The sequence below is a fragment of the Poecilia reticulata genome, linkage group LG10 (genome assembly GCF_000633615.1).
Source record: "Poecilia reticulata strain Guanapo linkage group LG10, Guppy_female_1.0+MT, whole genome shotgun sequence".
Lineage (NCBI taxonomy): Eukaryota > Metazoa > Chordata > Actinopteri > Cyprinodontiformes > Poeciliidae > Poecilia > Poecilia reticulata.
In genome coordinates this window covers 11,229,326-11,248,827 of record NC_024340.1, presented here as the reverse complement: position 1 = coordinate 11,248,827, position 19,502 = coordinate 11,229,326, and the positions used below count along the sequence as shown (strand labels likewise).

General features: G+C 42.3%; 1 protein-coding gene across 4 annotated transcripts in view; it reads right to left on the bottom strand.

Moving 5' to 3' along the window:
- The window catches only part of unc5a (unc-5 netrin receptor A), a 171,900-nt gene that overhangs the window by 16,143 nt on the left and 136,255 nt on the right, over positions 1-19,502 (bottom strand). For 2 of the 4 annotated variants that reach the window (XM_008419931.2, XM_008419933.2), the window contains 5 exons: positions 15,581-15,808; positions 14,518-14,817; positions 9,858-9,945; positions 9,233-9,401; positions 5,398-5,631 (listed from right to left, as the gene is read on the bottom strand). In XM_008419931.2, coding sequence (XP_008418153.1) covers positions 5,398-5,631; positions 9,233-9,401; positions 9,858-9,945; positions 14,518-14,817; positions 15,581-15,808 — 1,019 coding nt within the window. The remainder of the gene's footprint in view (positions 1-5,397; positions 5,632-9,232; positions 9,402-9,857; positions 9,946-14,517; positions 14,818-15,580; positions 15,809-19,502) is intronic. The other 2 variants (XM_008419932.2, XM_008419934.2) reach the window with 1 other exon arrangement.

The following is a 19,502-nucleotide window of genomic DNA, read 5'->3' as shown; positions in this document are numbered from 1 at the left end:
AGCAGAACCTTTGCAGTCCAGGATTGGCTTAAAATGGAGCCGAGACCATAAACACACAGATCCTGTCCTGTCACAGTTTCACTGACAGACTGTATCAGAAAACATAATCATTTTTATTAATCCGTGTCATCTCAATCTAGATTTCTTTAAGACACTATCCAGAGGAGACTCAGTTCAAAAGCAGATTTCTGCCATCCCGGAGCCACTGAGCCATGCACAAGCTATTTGATACATTTCTGCAGCGCTGCCACATTTGCATAAGACACTTACTGACAAAAAGTCTATGGTTATTAGGTTGGCGAAGTGTGTGGATCCACAGGGTGTCACTAATTATCTTCCATGTGAGACAGGTGTTGCATAACAGAACATGTTCCATCCATRAAGCGAAGAAAGGACATCCGCCTGAACCGCTATAAAGTTAACTTTGTTTCACTGCATTACATTTGCTTCGGATACTAACTCTGGCTGAGCTTTCYGCACRTGCAAAAATAATGTGGTATCAGGTTTRTAAAGCAGCGTTCAAGTAAATAAAGTAACATTCAAGATAAAGTTGTTATAATCTGCTGTRGAGCCGTCTAAACYGGGACTTTCTGCTAGATCAACTCTACTGAGAACTTTAGTCTCTTTCTGCAAACTGAGGATGTTTGGACTCCTGTCTACAACAGATAAGACACTGACAAGTGGTTACTCCTTCACAGAATCCCACCTAAAAAAAAAGAAACACCCTATAAGTCTAAAAACTACAGTTGTATATTAGCTGCAGGGAAGATATTAACTTCTAACAGAACCTCACTTCACAAACTCTGAGCTACTCCTTCATTATGTGAATAAAAACTAAGATTAAAATACTTGTTTTCCACTTTAAGCTTGTCTTTTCATATGTATTAATGCTTTAATCACGATTACTAAAGCTCAGCATGTACATTTATGTCATTTATGTACATTATACAAATGTAAAACAAATGAAAACAAAGAAAATTCCCTTTAAACTCTAGGATTTTAAAACGTTTATATGCACCAAGTTTTATGGGGGTGCCATTAAAAATTTAAAAATTGACCAYGGGGATGTTCTTTCATTTTACCATTACTCTTTGGCCRAGAAGCAAAAAACACACATGMCCTTAAATATGAAAACATTAAACTAGGAACATTTGAATGAATAGGAATTTGAAGTCATRTGATTATATTATTTATTTATTTATTTGCATAAAAATCCATGTGAAAGTTCAGAATATGTCAGATTTTGCTCCTTTTGAAGACAATTTTGAACATGGCACTACAGAATTAATGTAAAAACTCTAATATATGTTCCCTGTAAGATGCYAAAAGAKACTACTAATTATGTTTAAAATAWAAATAGAACAAAACAAAGCAATAAATAAAGTATTAGCTAATTAGCAAACTCATTGTAGCTAAAYCAGGTGGGAGTATGAGGTCTATAGAAATTTAGTAATAAAGTTCTGGAAAAACCAAAATGTGTGAACTAAGAGGAGCAGCTACACATTGTAAAGACAGAAAATATCTTAGCAGTTCATATAAAAGCAGTTTGTTAAAGTTAAGCCGCATGCGTGAAGAAATACAAAAAAATAAATAAATGTTGAATTAAAAGCTCAAGATGATCCCTCAAAAGTCCAAACACATTTACCCTCCTTACAAAAAATAAAATAAAAAATCTGATTTGTGCTTCAACCTCTGAAAAATAAATCCAACAGAATGTGGGTGGCTTCTAAACCATTGTTCATGTTTGGGTTTTTGTTCTAAAGCACAACACTTGACTCCCAAAACACAGACATGTGGGCGTTCGGGAATAACGCCTAGGTATCGACAAACCCAAAGATAATTTTGTCATCGCTCTGCTGTTCTGTGAAAAACATCCTCAGTTTTTCTATCCTTTGTACACAAGTCTGCGTGTGAAATTCAGAGCATCTCGGGTAAGTTTTCCCTTCCTGAAGAGACACCTTCGTTTGCACCTTTCCGGTTAATTAGACATTGCTGATAGCTGTCTGTGTGCCGGGCTGAAGGCTCGGTTCACCGCAGGTGCTTTTCTGTCAGTCGCGACATGGCGAAACATCAGTGAGGCTCTCCCGCCGGTCTAGCTGGGAACAACCCGAGTGCACAGTGAGGGCACAACCAAACGACGGTCATGTCGCCTCTGCTGCTGTGCCAGCCTTGGCTGGGCCCATCAAGTGTGGGACACACATTAAATATTAACTTAATTGGTCCCCGCTGAGCCCTGCTAACATATGGCAAGCATCAGACGGAAATGTCACCGTTTCCCCAGAGCTCCCGCACACTTAGGATCAAAGACAATACCATTGGTTCTAATCTGCTGTAATAGTGAGATAAGAGTGAGGCAGGCTTAAGTGTGGGATGCATGTGTCTGCGTGTGTGTGTGTGTGTCATCCTCCCTGATGGAGGCTTGTCAGAGCAGACTGACAGCCAGCGATGGAGGGAACAGCTCAGCCTTCTTTTTAGTCTCTGCAGTTTTCTTGCTTCAGAACAGCTTTTTTTTCCACCAGAAGTACAGCTTGCTTAATTCTTGGAAACCTGCCTGAAAAACAAGGTGCTGTAGTCCTGTCAGAACATTCACATATAGTGAAGGTGTACTACAGACTAGTACATCCACAGCTACTCCGCCGTGCCACCTACGGTGGCATGCTACACTTAACTCTAATGGCAGCCCGAGTGAGGGACTAATCATAAAAGGTGCATTTTAAAGATAGTGATTAGTGATTAGRCCCGACCTCTCCGGGGAAGTTTAATCTCCACTCAAAGTGGTGAATGTACTCGCCAAATGAGCTGCTCCCTTTGTAATAGCACCAAGAGCAGCGTGGAGTCGAGATTACTAAACAGTGAGGGCCGCGTTTTAAATCACTCACTAAAAACTACAAAGCCCCGGAGACGCCGTGGCTTACCACAGAACCAGGTTGGTGTGAGAGACGGGCAGCTAATGCACTCAAGGGCGTCGGGGGAGACGTGGAATATGGCGAGCGCGAGTGCTGAAGTCAACAAGCTCACATATCCTTTTCCTGGCTGAGAGAGGCAGAACGAGAGCTAACTAGAGGAAAGGGTGGCGAGAAAGAGGGGTTTTCTTGGCCTCTGAAAGCCTTTCTGCATCCAGTGCTGAACACACAAGGTCACTGTAGCAGTAATGCTCGACCAAACTGCCACCAGGTTAACTGATGATCTGACTGCTGGCGAGCGCATAGCTTGACATCCATCAAACAAATAGTTGTTTTTTTTTGTTTTTCTTTAAATGTGCCAAATTTCTCACACGTTGCATTAGAAGAACTGGAAAGGCTTTCAATGGATTTAAAAGTAAAGAAAGAGAGATATGATGCCTTGCAAGAATGTACTTTTTCTCATTTTGTTACATTGTAACCACGCTCTTTCTGGAGTATTTTATTGGAATTTTTAGTGGTAAAGCAACACAAAACAGTACAGAATGGTGAAGTTTAAGAGAAAGGTGGTTTTCAAAAGTTTTTACAGATTAGTAAGTAAGTAAAACTTTATTTATGTAGCACCTTTTAATACACAAAATCAGAGAATTTCACAAGAACCAAAATCGCATAAAAAAACAAGACAAATGAATAATTTAAAAGATATGTTTTCAACTGGCTTTCTGAGGGGCCACTCAACAGAACATCTTTGTTTACAGCTCAGTAAGGGGAACCATCAGCAGGCCCTGGTCACCGGACCTCGGGGGCGGGTCAGGGACATATGGGGTCAGCAGCCATGTGATATCACCTGGTGCTCGTCCACGAAGAGCTTCAAGTCGATAAAAGAATCCCGAATTGCACTCTATTTATAATTATTTTATCAATATTAAGAGTCACATGTGAAAATTATATCATATGCATCCATTTGTGTTCAGTCCCCTTCACTCTGATGCCCTCAAATGAAACACAAATGACCCTGAGCATACAGCCTCCATTGCAGTGGGATTCTTCAGAACGAAGCACATTCCCATGTTAAAATGTGAATGGAAAAAAATTGAAAATCTGTTTTAGAACTTGTTGCTCACAGATGCTCTCCATCAGGTACAGGGAAGAGGAAATGGTARACGTCAGCGCGCATGCGCTAGTTAGTATCATTCAGGTGCTACGAACTTGCATCTTGCTTGCTACTGTAACATCTAAACAAGTGATTATCATTTGCAGCAGATGCTCAAATCTGACAAAAACACTCCCCAAAATACTAAAAGTTGCAGAGTATGAGGAGAACAGATTAGAAACAGGAGAAAATAGGCATGCACTTCACTTGGTATCACCTTTGCAATGTTTGCCATCATTATCACCATCGCAAGAACTTGTAATATGATGCACCCCTATTGAGCCTGACTACTTATCAAAGAAGAGACTAACGTCAATAATTCATCAGTTTTTTTTTGCTAAAATGCCACTAAAATACATTAAAGTTTGTGGCTGTAAGGTGACAAAATGAGCGTGAAACACTTTCGCCGCTGTACGCCAGCAGAGGCATTTGCAGCTCTCACCTTATCATCATCTTCCTGACTTGTGTGCTAATTTCAGCGTGAACTCTGAGTGACTTCCACTGTTTATGTCCTGCAGGCATCGTGATGGTGTTGCACCTTTACATGCGCGGGTCAGCCATTACAGAGCAGCCGAAGTGGATTCTAGTGGAAGAGCCACTTGTGGCTGTGGGTGGTGACAGCGGAGGAGAGGAACAGCTTTTGAGAGTGACTGAGAGGTGTGGAGAGAGACTAAAGGGAGCACCGGGGGTTTGGTGGGGAAAGATTGGGACAGACTCTCCTTTTAATTTACTAATTAACCATGCAAATGAAATCTTAACAGGCTACTCAGAGGCAGTCCTCCAGGGAGGGAGCAAAGGCATTAGCGCTTGATTATACTCTGTCCATGTGGAGAGGGAAATGGGAAGTAAAATATGTCAGTGCATAAAGTGTTGGAAAACTTATTGGCTTTCAGCAAATGGGCAGAGTTGAGGACATCCTTGAGAGGAACCAAAAAAAACAAACATCCAAACAAAACATAAATCAACACCAATAATAACAGCATTTCTAATTTGATCTCAGATCGTATAAATCTGTCTCCAATCCTGGCAAAAAAAAAAACTGTCTAAGAAGTAAATAAATTCTCAAACTGAAAGCAGTTGAATAAATCAAAGTTTTGTTTTAGTGCATTTATTCAGTCGGGGGAAAAAAAAGAAAAGAAAATTGCTTTTAAGCCAAGTCACCAGAGGCACGATTGTTGGTAGTCCAAATAATTTCTTTAAAATAAACGTACCTGAAGGTGGTTTTTAAATTTCCCTTTGCGCTCGTTTTTTTCCGAGAATCCGCGGACGAATGTTATTACAGGATGTGCTCGAATTAAACAAACGGGTAAACACTCACTGAAGGCGACGTGAGCGGCAGCTTACCTTGAAGACGTCCTGCGTGTCGTCCATGCAGTACACCCTGATGTTGTACTCCAGCGTGGAGCAGTAGGCATCAGAGAAGAGGACGAGCCGCAGGCGCTTGGCTGCACCCATGTGCAGCGACTCTCCCACCAGGGCGAAGGTGCCCAGCTGCTCTGTGAACAGGCGGCACGTCTCGGTCTCAAGCTGGCAGTAATAAGGCTCGGACACCAGCTCCTCCCCCATCAGCAGGACGTCCTGGAGGACAGGAGAAACAGAAAACAAGATGTGGACGGAAGGTCAAGCACCCAATTTATGTAGGAGGGAAGGGTAATGTGTTGCCTGATGTACGCGTAGGAGTGTGTTTGCAAAGGGCTCGTTAGCAAAGTGGCGCCGCAGAAAGGACCCAAATTGCATTGTTCCTGCAGTGTGGCATCAAAGCGGAAGGTCTTCAGGGTAATGTTACATAAAGTTCTAGGCAACAGTTCGGATCAGAGGAAAAAAGCAAATACTTTGTTCTCGCTTCAGATTTCCTTCTCACCGCAAAGCTGCTTACAACACGCCGACATGAAGCCGCATTCTTCCTCCTATAGAATACCCTCAGTTTACTCAATAATGCATGAACGAGATCTTCCACTGACATGAAAGAAGACCCAAACGGATTCCTGGCGAGAACAGATGGTTCCAGAGGAGGAAAAGGTCGCAGAAGTACGGGGACTATTGGGAGTTTGGGAATTTTCTTCTACTTATTTGGAGAGTCGATAAGAAAGATGAAAACAACTTGCTAATTAATCTGTAAAACAAACATTGCTGGGCTGCACAGTGGTGCAGTTGGCAGCAATGTCGCCTTGCAGTAAGAAGGTCCTGGGTTTGATTCCCGGCATGAGGTCTTTCTGCATGGAGTTTGCATGTTCTCCCTGTGCATGTGTGGGTTCTATCCGGGTACTCCGGCTTCCTCCCACAGTCCAAAAACATTGGCCTCTTCAAATTCTCCTTAGGTGTGAGTGTGTGTGCATGGTTGTTTGTCCTGTATGTCTCTGTGTTGCCCTGCGATGGACTGGCAACCTGTCCAGGGTGACCCCTGCCTCTTGCCCCAAATGTCTCGCTGCAGATAGGCACCAGCAACCCTCCCGACCCCACTAAGGGACAAGGAAGGGTGTTAGAACGAGATCTTCCAAACATTGCTGATTTCTGATAAAAACTAGACCAGCATTGGGGAAACAACAACACGTTGACAAGGCGACACCTTGAATTTCCTGGCTTCGCCACAAGGGTGAAGTTCTGAATCCTGATGAGGACGGGAGACCTGTGAAAATATTCAGTCTCAGCCGTGGCACTGCACAGCTTTTATGAGATAATTCCAATGCTCTCTCGGCTAATTTGATGGAGACGAACTGGGCCCAAGGTGACAACATTTTCTCTAAAATCGCATCATGCCTGTTGACTGACTCTTCCCATTAGCCCACCACGCTAAAGAGAGAATTGTGCCTGCCAAATGCACAGCGAGCCCCTCTAGGATCGATTCACACAGACACCATCTACATCAATAGAATTAGTATCGACACGATTCATTTTCTATGCAACCACAATGGAGTCTTATTTCTTTATCGTCTTAATATTTCCTCGGTGAAACAGAAGCTCGGTTTTGCAGCGGGAAGGTTAATTTCTCCATCTGTATGCTTTGTGTTTTCCACATCTCTCCTATTCCGCTACATTTTTGTGGTTTCTCTCCAATAGATCTGCATTACCTGCTCATTTGCATCCATCTGCTTCCTCTTTCTTTCTGCTCTCAGTTTCAGTCACACTCCCGTGCCTCCTTCCACTCTCATTCTCTCGTCCACCTGGCGCTTCTTTACCGTAGTGGCCAACGTAGTCGGGCTATATTTGGCCTGTCCGATGATTAAAAGTGCTGGTCTAACCTCAGCCTCAGACAGGCCAATCCATCCCACAGACACCCCACCGCTGCCACACGGACGGTGGGGAGAGGCTGAATAATTTATGCACAATATCGAACATGAAAGAAGACCTAGTAACACTCCAAAGCCCACCAGCACCCTTTCCAATCTCTCTGGGTTGTTGAGATGGGTACACTGCCTCGAACCGCCGTTTGTTTTGTGTGAGGCTGTGTTGCACACCAGGGGCTGTTCTCGGCTAGATTCATTTGCAACATGGGCAACGTTCGAATTTCATGGGTAGAAAAACAGGGAGAAAACTCAGCAAATTGGAAGCAGCAGTCGACAACGGTCAAGGAGCACTCAGAAGAGCACTTTGAGGATGAGTAATTTGCTTAGAGAATTTCTATTTTCACAATCATGTTGCCAAGCAAACCTTTAGCTGGAGCGAAGCAGCCGACGGACAGCGTGCAGCAACTTACAAAAAGTATTCCCACCTTCCTTTCGTGGCTTTAGAACTACAAACTTTTATGCTTTCTTGAGAGTTTATGTGGCGGACCGATGCAAAGTGGTAGCAAAAATGAGCATTATTCTGATAAATCTATTTTTGAGTACATTGCGTGAAGGTGCATGTGTTTGTTTTCATCCCCCCTTTATTGGGATTCATTTCTGTGTCATCAATCTCAGTGTAAATCCAGCTGCTCTGTGAAGACCTCCGAGGTTTGTTAGAGAACATTAGTGAGCAAACAGCATCATAAAGACCAAGAAACACAGCAGACGGGTCAGGGAGAAAGTTTAAAGCATGGTTAGGTTATAAAACCATGTAACACAGAGCTCTATTCAATCCATCATCCGAAAATGGAAAGAGCCTGGCACAGCTGTAAACCTACTAAGACACGACAATTCACCTACACTGACAGGCCGGGCAAGGACACAAATAATCAGATAAGCAGCCCAAAATGGGAACCTGGAGGAGCTGCAGGGATCCATTCCACAGCTCACGTAGGGGAATCTGTCGACACCATAAATGTTAGTCTTGCACTAGACAAATCTGGTCTATACTGAAGAGTGGTAAGAAAAAGAAATCAATATGCTCTGTTTGCCACGAGCCGTGTAGGAAGCGTGGTGAATATGTGGAAGATGGAGCTGTGATTCAATGCAACAAAATTAAACATGTATGTGTGGAACAAAATGATCCTTCTGAACACCCAGATCCCACTGTGAAACATGGAGGTGTCTGTATCATGCTGTGGGACAGGGAAGCTGCTCAGAGAACGGGGGGGGGGGGTAATGGGAGGAAGCGAAATGCAGAGCAATCCTGGAAGAAAACCTGCCAGGATGTGGCAGAGTTTCACCTGCTAGCAAGACCACAACAAACATACAACCCAAGCGACAAAGCTGGGGTTCAGATCAAAGCATCAACATGTGATAAATGCAAACTAAGGAAGCTTAAACAATTTTGGAAAAATTGGCTGAAAATCTCAGTGTGGATGTGCAGATTAAACAGATTTACTTCAAAACACATGAAGCTTTACCAGCAGCAAAAAGTAGTTCTATAAATCATTATCAGAGGCTAAATAGAAACATATTTCACACTTTTGAGAATTTCAAATGCAAATACTTTGATAGAATTATACAGTACTTTCTACTATTCACTCAGATAAAATCCAGTAACATACATTTTGAGATATAGTATAAAGACAAAATGTGAAAAAAAACATGTAGGATGTATAAATATATATATTCTTTTTCCAGGCTCTTTAATTTAAACCCTGTGGAGGAGTAGTGAGGAGTACGTTAGGCAGCCGGGTGTGTTGCGGTGTGCATTTCAAGTCACGAGCAGGAAAAGTTTGTACTTTTCACACAGAAACAATCAATAAGTTCAGTAATACTTCACAGTTGCACTGACTAGCGGCTTTGTCTTCCTACAAAAAGGATTTGTGCTGGAGCTGCAGTTAGACTCTCACCTCCCAAGCGCCCTCGTAGTTCTGCTTCTTGAGGCGGACGGCCCAGTTATCCAGGCACGCATCAAAGCAGTGGTCCATGCTGAGGATAACTGGCCGGCTCAGGACCACCCCCGGAGGGCCGCAGCTCACAATGGGGCTCAGGAGGGTCTGGCAGCCGGCCAGCGGTAACCTACGGCGGGAGTGGGGAAGAGGTGGACGCATTAAGATGAAGTGGTTGCAATTATTTCGATATTAGAGAGAATTTACAGCTCTCTTTGAGGCAGGATATGATACTGTCACCTCTGCAAATTATCCAGCAGCTGTAACACGGAATAATTAAAGCCCGCTGCTGGACTCGGAGTCGAGCCGGGCCAACGCGTGAGGACTGAAGAAACATTACAGAATGCAACGGCTCCGCTTCCAGAGGATGAGTGTGGGAAGCCAGATAGACGCTGCTTTCCAAACAATTCATTTAACTTAAACAGCGCACATCCTTGTAAAAGGCTATGTTATTTATTTACATCCCTCCTCCACAGCACTGGCAGAGCCTCTTAAGCCGTTCCTAATGGAACAGTAGAGCATCAAAACAAACAGCCTAGTGGCATTCAGGGAAGACTGCCAGTTAGACAGCGCTAAAGAGACCCACCTTAAATCTTCCTTCCGCTGAACAGTGAGATAAATCTCATAGATCTTTCCTCTGGGGATGGCCTCGGGAGGAATGAGCAGGCTGATTCCTAATGCAAATAACAACAAAAGGGAGAGAAGTGGGGTGGAGGGGGTGGGGGGAGGAGGCGTGTGAGCGAGTGGAGGACAGGCTCATTTGTTCTGACTGAACAGTGCTTTTGTCATCTCACAAAGGAAGCCAGCCCACTCGACAAACTGTACGCGTGAAAACCCCCCCCCAAAACTAAACAAAAATCCAAATCTATTCTGAAGGTCAGAGGCAGCCTCCTTCAGGTGCAGCGGATGCAAAATCTGTGCGCCGGCAGCCGTGGTGGCACATGTCCCCGATGTCAACAATTAGCCGAGACAAAAGGCGCGCGCGGCGGCGCGGTTTAAATGTCCTCCGTCTGCCACAAAGTAGATAATTGAGACCATGGAACAGACTACTTCAGGAAAATTGCACTTCCCCAGGAGAGTGTTAGAAAATGCACGTCGGAGAACACAGAGAGACACTGAAGCGGTTTGAGTGCTGCGGCATTCATGTTGTGATTCTTCTGCTAAAATTACCCACTCTGAATGGCATTTAAAATGTGGGCCAAACAGTGAATGTGACACTATTTTAACAATCTCTCAGTTTTAAAACGGGTCTGTTCGTCATGAGGCTGCGTCGGATTGAGCCAGGCGAAGTTGCCTGAATGTTGGCGTCCGTGCCTGGATCTGTAAAGAGCGCGCTCGCTCAGTCTGAAGCCGTGATGAATGACAGAATAACTCCTTTGAGTGAATGCATGCGAGTGTAAGATTTCTTTCCGTCTTGTGTCCCTATGAGAAGATAGGTGCCAATGCGTGGTATAGTCAACATGGCTTTGAGTTAATCCATGCATAAAATATCTGTAAGAGACGGGCAAAACACACACACGCACCCCCCCCCCCCACACACACACACACACGCACACACCCAGGGAAAGAACAGTGGTGAAGAAAAACAGGAAAAAAGACCCTTTTCTTCTAGAAGATATTGTCATGCTGGCATCAGCTAATCTGGACAGTCTAAAAAGAGCCAAGTGGAAAAACTGTCTCCCAGTATAATTATATAAGCTCTGTACTCTGCTGCTGTAAGGAGAAAAAAAACAGCAGAATAATCATGGTGGACTTTTTTTTGTCAGAAATTGCATCACTTTAACTGTCTTTACTTCTCTATCCAGCCATTTAGACCATGGATGACATTTGTGGACATAGACTACAATTTCAACCTGTTCTGACATTAGTCAGAAGCTTGATAGGAATAATTTGTTTGACGTTTTACTCCAGGACTCTTGTCAAGTACAATGTTTTTGCCACAAATTGATTTCATCTCAGAACATTTGCTTTTAACTATTCATGCTGTGCTGTTGAGATGTAGGTTACTGACAAGGCACTGGACCAAATTATTCACTCTAGATTCTGCTAGAGGCAAAATCCTTGCTTTCTCACTTTAATTTTTAAAGCTTCCATGCAGGCTTTTCAAAAATATCAATCATAATCACTGTAGTTTATCACACACACAGTACTTCATATTCAGATTTTCTATTGTCTTTGGTATTTTTTTATTATAAATTGTTATTTAATCAAAAAAATTCAACCCACCAATATAACGCTTCCATGTGAAAAACTCTCTGGTGACATAAGGGTCAGACCAGAATGTTCCCTTTTTTTTTCTCTTTTTTTTTTTTTTTTAATCAAATTCACCTGTCAAAAGTATTTACTCGTATTCTGTACAGTGTAAAAAAATCCATAAAATTTACAATAAAATTCTGGCAGCTGTGGTTGCCAGAATTTTACCGTATTTATGTGGTAAAGTTCTGGCAACCACAGCTGCTGGTATCTTGTTGTAAATTAGAGATGTTGTTTTTTTTACACTGTACAGTTGCAACCAAATATCTGAGCTATATGTAAGAACATTGTGTGCAGATATGCATTAAACCAATCAGAAAAATACAAAGCGGACTTTAAATAAATGCTAATATTTTGAGTATTTTTATCATCCCTGTTTAGTCCACCTAAACATTCCTTAGCAGTCTCTAACATGGTTTGTTTTGTCAGCAGAGCCAAACTGTATGATTGAAACTCTTAAAGCTTCACAATCTGTGTTGAAATCCTTCAAAATAAAACATTATGAGTCTGAGAAAAAAGTTAAAACCAATCGTTGTCGTCGATAAGCTCAATTCTTCTGCCTCTTTGTCATCATTGGCCCAAACACACAAAGGAAAATGTGTGATTTGTTTTACTTAATGCGCTTTTTTTTTTTACTGCGCTGGAGAGTATTTTTAACCCATTAGAACATGATGTAATATATTTCTCCACCAGTTACAGTTTAGCAGGTGCCTCAGGTCCAAATGGGTTGATTACTGGCTAAAAAAAGGCTTTTAATGCACTTTTGGGGCCTCATCTTGTCCCCGTGAACGTAATGACTGCTTGTTTCTTGCCTTGCATTAAGTCCTCAAACACATTTGCATGTGCGTTATCCTGGTACAAACCTATTAGGGAGCCCATATGAAGGAAAACATTGAGGTGTTTATAGGATTCAGCTGTTCCTAATAAACTCTCCTTGTTAACATCCAGTCGGACACATTAAAGCAGGTGTAATAAAGCGACAGAATGGCCTTTCTCTCAGAGCACTTCTTCATAAACTGTAGCAGCAGATGTTGAATTATTTGGATAATTTATGTATTGTTTGCTTAAGGTTTAGCAGCATTAGAGGAGATTACTTAGATCTCCTTGCCAGACATGAAGAGACAGTGGGTGAATAAAACATTGCTGTCTGTACTGTCTGATTTTGCATGATGGTGAAACTGTTGAATGAACACGCTGAACAGAACGTGCTACATGGACCCAAAGCCTAAAAATGTAACTCCTTGGACTAAAATGTTGGTCTGTGGTGCATGTTGTTTATACAGTGTAGTTGCTTTCTTTTATGAGCTTATACTAATGAAAACAATATATTTATTTACTTATCTGAATGATGATGTGCGGATCACATCAGCTTTTATCAGACCAAATACAGCATTCTTCCCTCTTAAATTATTTCATGTTTTGTTGCATTACAACCAACTTCAAAGTGCTTTATTTCCATTCTAAATAATAGCGCAGTATTATGCATCGGAGTGAAAAGGCTGCATAACTTTTAATTTCTTTTAAAAAATACAATTTGGTCAGTAGAAATTTGCAAAACTTTGCACTGTCACATTTTGTTGCAATTGCATGTTCAAATCTGTCATCAGATTGGATGGAAATCATCCATTTTTGAAGTTTTGTCATGGATCTGAATTTAGGTTTTGACTGTGACTGAGAATGTGTTTTGATCTAAACATTTTCATTTTGCAGCTGTTGTCGTAGGGTCATTGTCCTGCTGGACGGTGACTCGCTAACAGACCAGCTGAAGAAGAGCATCGTTAAAGCACGATGCTGCCCCCACCATGTAGGGATGATGTTCAGTGTTGGCTTTCCACCACACCTAGCATAGCTGCCAAACATTTACTCTGTCCTCTATTTAAAAATCAAAATTTAAACAGGACTTCTTATGGCTTTGCCTCAACTTTGTTTTTTCCTGCCACTCATATAAAAGGCCGGACTGGGGCTACGATCAAAGCTGCAGATCTCTAGAGCTCAGGATTGCTCTTAATGCTGAGCCTGTAAGTTTAGGTGGAAGTGAATGTCTTCAGATTCGTAGACTTTCAGTTTTACCACACCTTTTAACATGATAGACGGAGCAGCGCTCCATGAAATATTATTTTATATTAGAAATATCAAATATTTCCAATATTTTATATGAGAAATTAATATCTAATATATTACGAACACAATGTTTTGATTATTCCTATTGAGGTGACTTTTGAATGCAGTTGGTTACACTTGGTTTTATTAAGGTGACTTTAATTGCTTACTTGGCATGGCAGACTTTTTGAGAACAGTTGCATCTTTCAAATTCACAATTAAAAACTACTGTGTGTTGGTCAATCACATAGAATACTGTTTTTTCTCCTTTTTTTATTTTTCACCAGATAAAATCCCAATAAAACCCTTTGAAGTTTGTAGCTTATGACAGAATATCAAAAAGGGCAAATGACCACACATTAAAAGTCAAAGCAACCAGAATAAATCGACTCAAAGAAGACGATCAGCTCCTACATTTATTAGAAGCTGTAAAACACAAAGAGACTTTCCTTACAGCTGATTATAAAGTAATCTAAAAACTACACTTACATTTACAGTTTTGTTCATTAGGATTCTAAAGCCTTGATATGAAACGTAACAAAGTGTTAAGTTTTTTTTCCCTTCTCTTTAAATATGGACATATTAAAATCACATTCCACGTTATCAACTTCATCAGCTTTAATCGTGGCTGGTTGTGGCATTTCAATCTTTTGGAGGACAGAAAACATTGAGATGTCATGTCATGTAATAGCAATGTGCTTCAAATTGATGTCTCAATGAGTTTATAGCCTCTAGTTTATGACAGAATGTCACAAAAAGTTAAAAATTACCAACGGACGCTCTTCAGACCATTAACTGTTCCTCCCAAAGCACTTATATGTCAGACTATGGTTCCATAATTGTATTAAATCATCTGTACAACAGAGAAGACATTAAATGAATGAAGAACCCACCTGTGTTGGGGATTGTTAATCTCCCACCCAGGAAGTTGAAAGTCCCGTAGGAGGTGTTGGCCACGTCGCGGGGGAGAGTTTTAAAGTAGGTCTGAGTGGACAGCCTGCTCACAAACTCTGTGGTGTCCGAGTTTAGCTTCCCGTTGTGGAGAGTGTGTGATCCGTTGGGAAGCGGGTCCAGCAGAGGCCCGTTGGTCATGGAGAACTTCCCAGCGGTGTCGTGGCGAGAGCGCAGCGTGCCTTGGTAGCTGGTGGTGGTGGTCGTCAGATCAGGCTGGATGGTGAGCAAATGGGAGTTCTCTGTTCGAATAATGAAAACAGAGAGAGGAAAGGAAAAAGGGAGATATGTGAATCTCAATGAGCGGCGGGGGGAGGGGGAAGAGTGGAGGGATTCAACATCACACAGACAGACCTCACACTCTAAAGCTGTTTGCATCACGCACAGAAAAACTGAAACAAACACTGAAAGATGGTTCAGAAAACAGAGCATTCACACACACACACACACGCACGCACACGCACACGCAAATGCTCTACAACACATAAACACAAATTCCACTCAAAGCCACTCAATTTCTACCCCTCCACCCTCTCCTGCTCTATCACTGCCTGTCTTTTTAGCAGCCACACAATCAATCCCAAACAGAACTCAGATGCAGCTTAGCATCCAGAATGCATAAAGGCTTTTTATTTTCACGGTGAATCACAGCCACTGCAACCCAGTTCCCCCGTCTCCATCCGCCTCAGACAGTTGTATTTCTATTACTCGCTGTTAAACCTCAGAGGCTCCACACAGGCAGTAAACAGAGTGGGTACGTTTCCTGACAATGAGGTGGTGGCGAAACATAATGTGCCAAGCAGGCAAATAAAGAGCTCATGAACCGCACACACACGCACGCACAAACATAACTCTTCCTTGGACCACAGACCCTCTTGTAAGTGCACTCACACCACTTCCACGACCACAGTTCCCAACAGGTTCAGAGCGACATGTGGACGAATGCTTCATGGTCACAGTGGGAAGATGGACAGACGAGGGTAAAACAAAAAAACAGTGTCCTACTGCTGTGGGGAGGCCTTCGTGGCCGTGGCGCCCACACACCTGGCTTGCTGGGCTTAATGCCCATAGGCTGGAAGCCAGTGGTGAGTATGGAGGAGTCCGCCACGTCAGCGTCCAGGCCCTCCTTCTTGCGCCGGTAGACCAGGACGACCACGATGAGCAGCAGGGTCAGACAGAGGGCCACGGCCACCATGCCCACGTACAGCGCCACGTCCTCGGCGCCGCTCACGGCTGCAAGCAGAGACATTATTAATCGAGACGCTCCGGCTGAGTGAAATGTCTTGTTGTTTTGTTCAATGGGAAAAGTTTTCCTGAGGATTTCTTTAGCTACATGAGGTCAGTGTCACATTTAGTGTGGTGGTACTTTATCTTGCGTGGTGGTTTCTTAATCTAGAAAACTTTAATCTGATATAAAATAACCCAAGATTTATGAAGTCTGGATTGCCTGAGAATTTGTGTTGCTGAGTTTTCTGTTTGAATTTTGTGCACCATAAATACAAAACGCACGAATAAGTAAGTAAAAAGCTGTAAAAGCCTAGAGGAGCTATTCTTCTGTACTCCTCGTTGTCAAAGAGCTGTGGCCTGCTCGTGTTTCCTTATGCAAGTGAAATCTGCAAGAATTCCTACAACTCTCTTAAGGTCCTATTAAAGCATATTAATTATGACCTACAGTAACAATGTGTCTCTTTGTTTTTCAAATCGTTTGAAGATTCCCTGCTGTACTTTGGATTATCGTCCTGTTGTATGGCTCAGTTAAAGCCAAGCCCCTAATGTCTTTGTGACAGATGGCTTCACATCTGACTCCCAAACTGCAGAGGTAAACAGATGTGTTGCCGGCTCATTGCAAAGATTCCTATATCATGAAGGTGGAAGACAAGCCAAGTGTTATGAATGAAAATGTTTGAAATCTGGCTTTGTCTAATCAAGGTATCTTAACCGAGTCCTTTAGTTTGTTTCAATGTGTAAAACTAAGATTTCTGTTTATTTAATGTACTAAGAAGCAACATCTTGGGAGTTTGTTGCATGGTAACCGATAAATGCTTCATGGTTATAAAATGTCACATGTGATGATTCTATGTAATGTATGACTTCCACCTTTTGAGATTACTTTTGCACTTTTTCACAGTTTTTTTTTTTCAGATGGACTAGTATTTGGAAATATAACCACTGGGGTTGTGCGTCTCTGGTCTCTGGTTTGTGTCAAACAACTATCCCATAGCCAACAATGCGATTCACTTTGGAGAAAATAAAAGGTGTCTGAATGACTCTTCCATATCCTAGTTTCTATCCTGATACGACTTGGCTAATCTTAACATCTCAAATAACCACATCTGGAAAAACAAATATTATTCAATACTTTAATTTCTTCCTTCAAACTTGAAAAAACTACCCTAATGATTCTTGACTACATATGACCCCATGTCTTATTTATGAATTATGAGTACCTCAGGATAATTGCTGATGTCTTTCTCTGTTGGCATTACGCTAACACACATCTAATTGCTCCAGGAAAAACTCCTGCTTTTATAAATGTTACATGTTATCTGAAACACAGAACTTGGCTCCTGCTAATATTCTCTAAGACTACCTACTTAGTTTATATGAAGTATGACTTGCTAAAGTTTAAAACTAAAAGTAAGTGCATTGACTTTCTCTATGTGACTGGATGTCTTAGGCCACCATGTTGCTCGTCTTTTCTCTCTTTCTTTTTGTAACCCTCGCATGTCAAATGTTAAGGAAAAAAAAATCCAAGATATATGGTCTTTATTGACTGCTACTGACAGCATAACAGCATCCTCCTCCTAAAAAGTTCAGGCCAGATTTTTTTTCTCTTTTTTTTCTTAACTATGTGTGTGTGCAGTTGAGTTTTTATGTTTTTTGCAGGAGAATGGGATTCGTTACAGCTGTCTCCCTGTGCTGCTAGAATTTGGTGGCGGAGGATTCTCCCAAGGCCTTTGTGGAGCACCATTGTGCCCAGAAGCCACTGGGGCGTAGTGCTGTCAAGCGAACACAGCCAAGGAGGGGACACAACGAGCGGTGCAGCATTGAGGGATGGGGAACAACAGAAAAGGTTAAAGTGCTGCAGGCTGCGCGTGTGCTGAGTTGACAACAAAAGGAGGAGGACAGGGTGGAAGAGAGGAGACAGGAACAAATGTAGCAGAAGGAAAATTACAATTAAAAGGCAAATGGGAGGGCAGAGTAATGTGCCTTTGACTGACAGCTTGTAGGAAATTAGCATTTTTATCAATAACAAATCCAGAAATAAACCGGATTAGGACCAGATTCATAATTTTTGTCATTAAAATTTGCAGGCATTTGTGATGATTTTGAAGCAACGAGCAACAACAAAGAGCTGCATTAACCTTTACAAACAACCGTTTTGACATTTTAAAACGGTGTTAGTGAATCTGAGGCATGTGATAGAAAATTAAAATAGCAGTCAAATAAAAACAGTCTCATATTTATTCATTTTTGTGTATTTCTTAGTCCGTCTCTCCTGCCTCTCGTGCTTCTAAATCTCAATTTCCTTGGACAAAGCTTCCCCAAAATTTAAAAATGAAATGCCAGAATCTATTTCATGGGTGATTATCTCAGTGCAATCTGATACTTTAAGTAGAGGGATTATAAGCAGCTAACCTCTATGGCAGCTCCTCGTTCAGCCAGAGATCTCTTGACAAGTAATCAATCGTGAATGACTGGCTAAAGATAAACACAAGATTGTGCTTTTTTTTTTTTTTTTGTTCTAAGCAGATATGCACAGAACACACTTCTGGCTTGAAGCATCTTCTGGGACGCACTCCCATCCTCTCTGCGCTTCTCATATAGTCCATTTACCTATGTGCTCCTCTCTATCTCTGACTCGACTCCCCGTGTTTTTCCATAAGTTTCCTCAGGCTAGCACAGAGGTGCTTAACTCTGAGCAGCCTGGATGAACCCTCCGCTCTTCACAGTGAGCTCCAGAAGCAGGAAGGGGAGATGTGCTGCACCTCTCATTAAGTTTCTCAAATCCAATTGCTTTCGGCGAGTCAAAGGTCAGATGACGCCGTGATATTTGGACAGGTAGTTTTCCAGGCTGTTCAGGGATACTTGGTCTCACGAAAGACAAAACATCCATCAGATAGGAGAGCAGCCACCTGTTTTCTACTGATTTAGATTAGTTTACTTTCTGAGGACACGCCAAAGACACCTGGTGGAGCCAAAGAGATCCGGTATCTCTGCACTTCCTTTTCCTCTTCAACCACACCGCTCTTGCATCCAAACAATAAAGTCAGTCAATCAGACTACCCCCTCCTCCCTTTCTCCCGCTCTGTCCACCTCTCTCATCCTCTGCCCAGACTGTAATCTCTGGTGGCTTATCAGAGCATCACTGAGTGAAGTTTTATCTGACCCACCAGGTGTCACAGCCAAACGATCCCAGTGCTCACTGCAGCTCCTCCTGGCCTGCACTCATTGATTCTCATGATGCCGGCCAATAATTGAAAGGACATCCATCACACTTTTAATTGACACAGCTAATCAGCTTTTATAATTGGATGGGTTCTACTTTAGTCCCTCTCCAAAGTGCCCTCTCTTTCCATGCACTCCATACCAATTTGTGCATCTTCCGCCTTCCCCTCTCTGTCATCCGTCACTGCATTCTCCACTTCTACTTGACTTAATTGCACAACTTTTGATTCTCTTTGTGTGTGACCTCTCATCATGATTGACACCTGCCTGTGGATAATCTGTAGATGTGATGAGCTTTTTTTTTTTTTCTTGCAGAAATGACCGCAGGGCAATGTCTGTTTTGCTCTGTGAGCCTTCACTTCAGTTCGTCAGACTTGCTCCAGGGCTGGCTGGTTAAGGATCGGGTTCTGAATTGAGATGGACCAGCATAACTCATCTCCTCTGGGTTCTGGTAACGTTTGGGTTCTTACTGTACTGA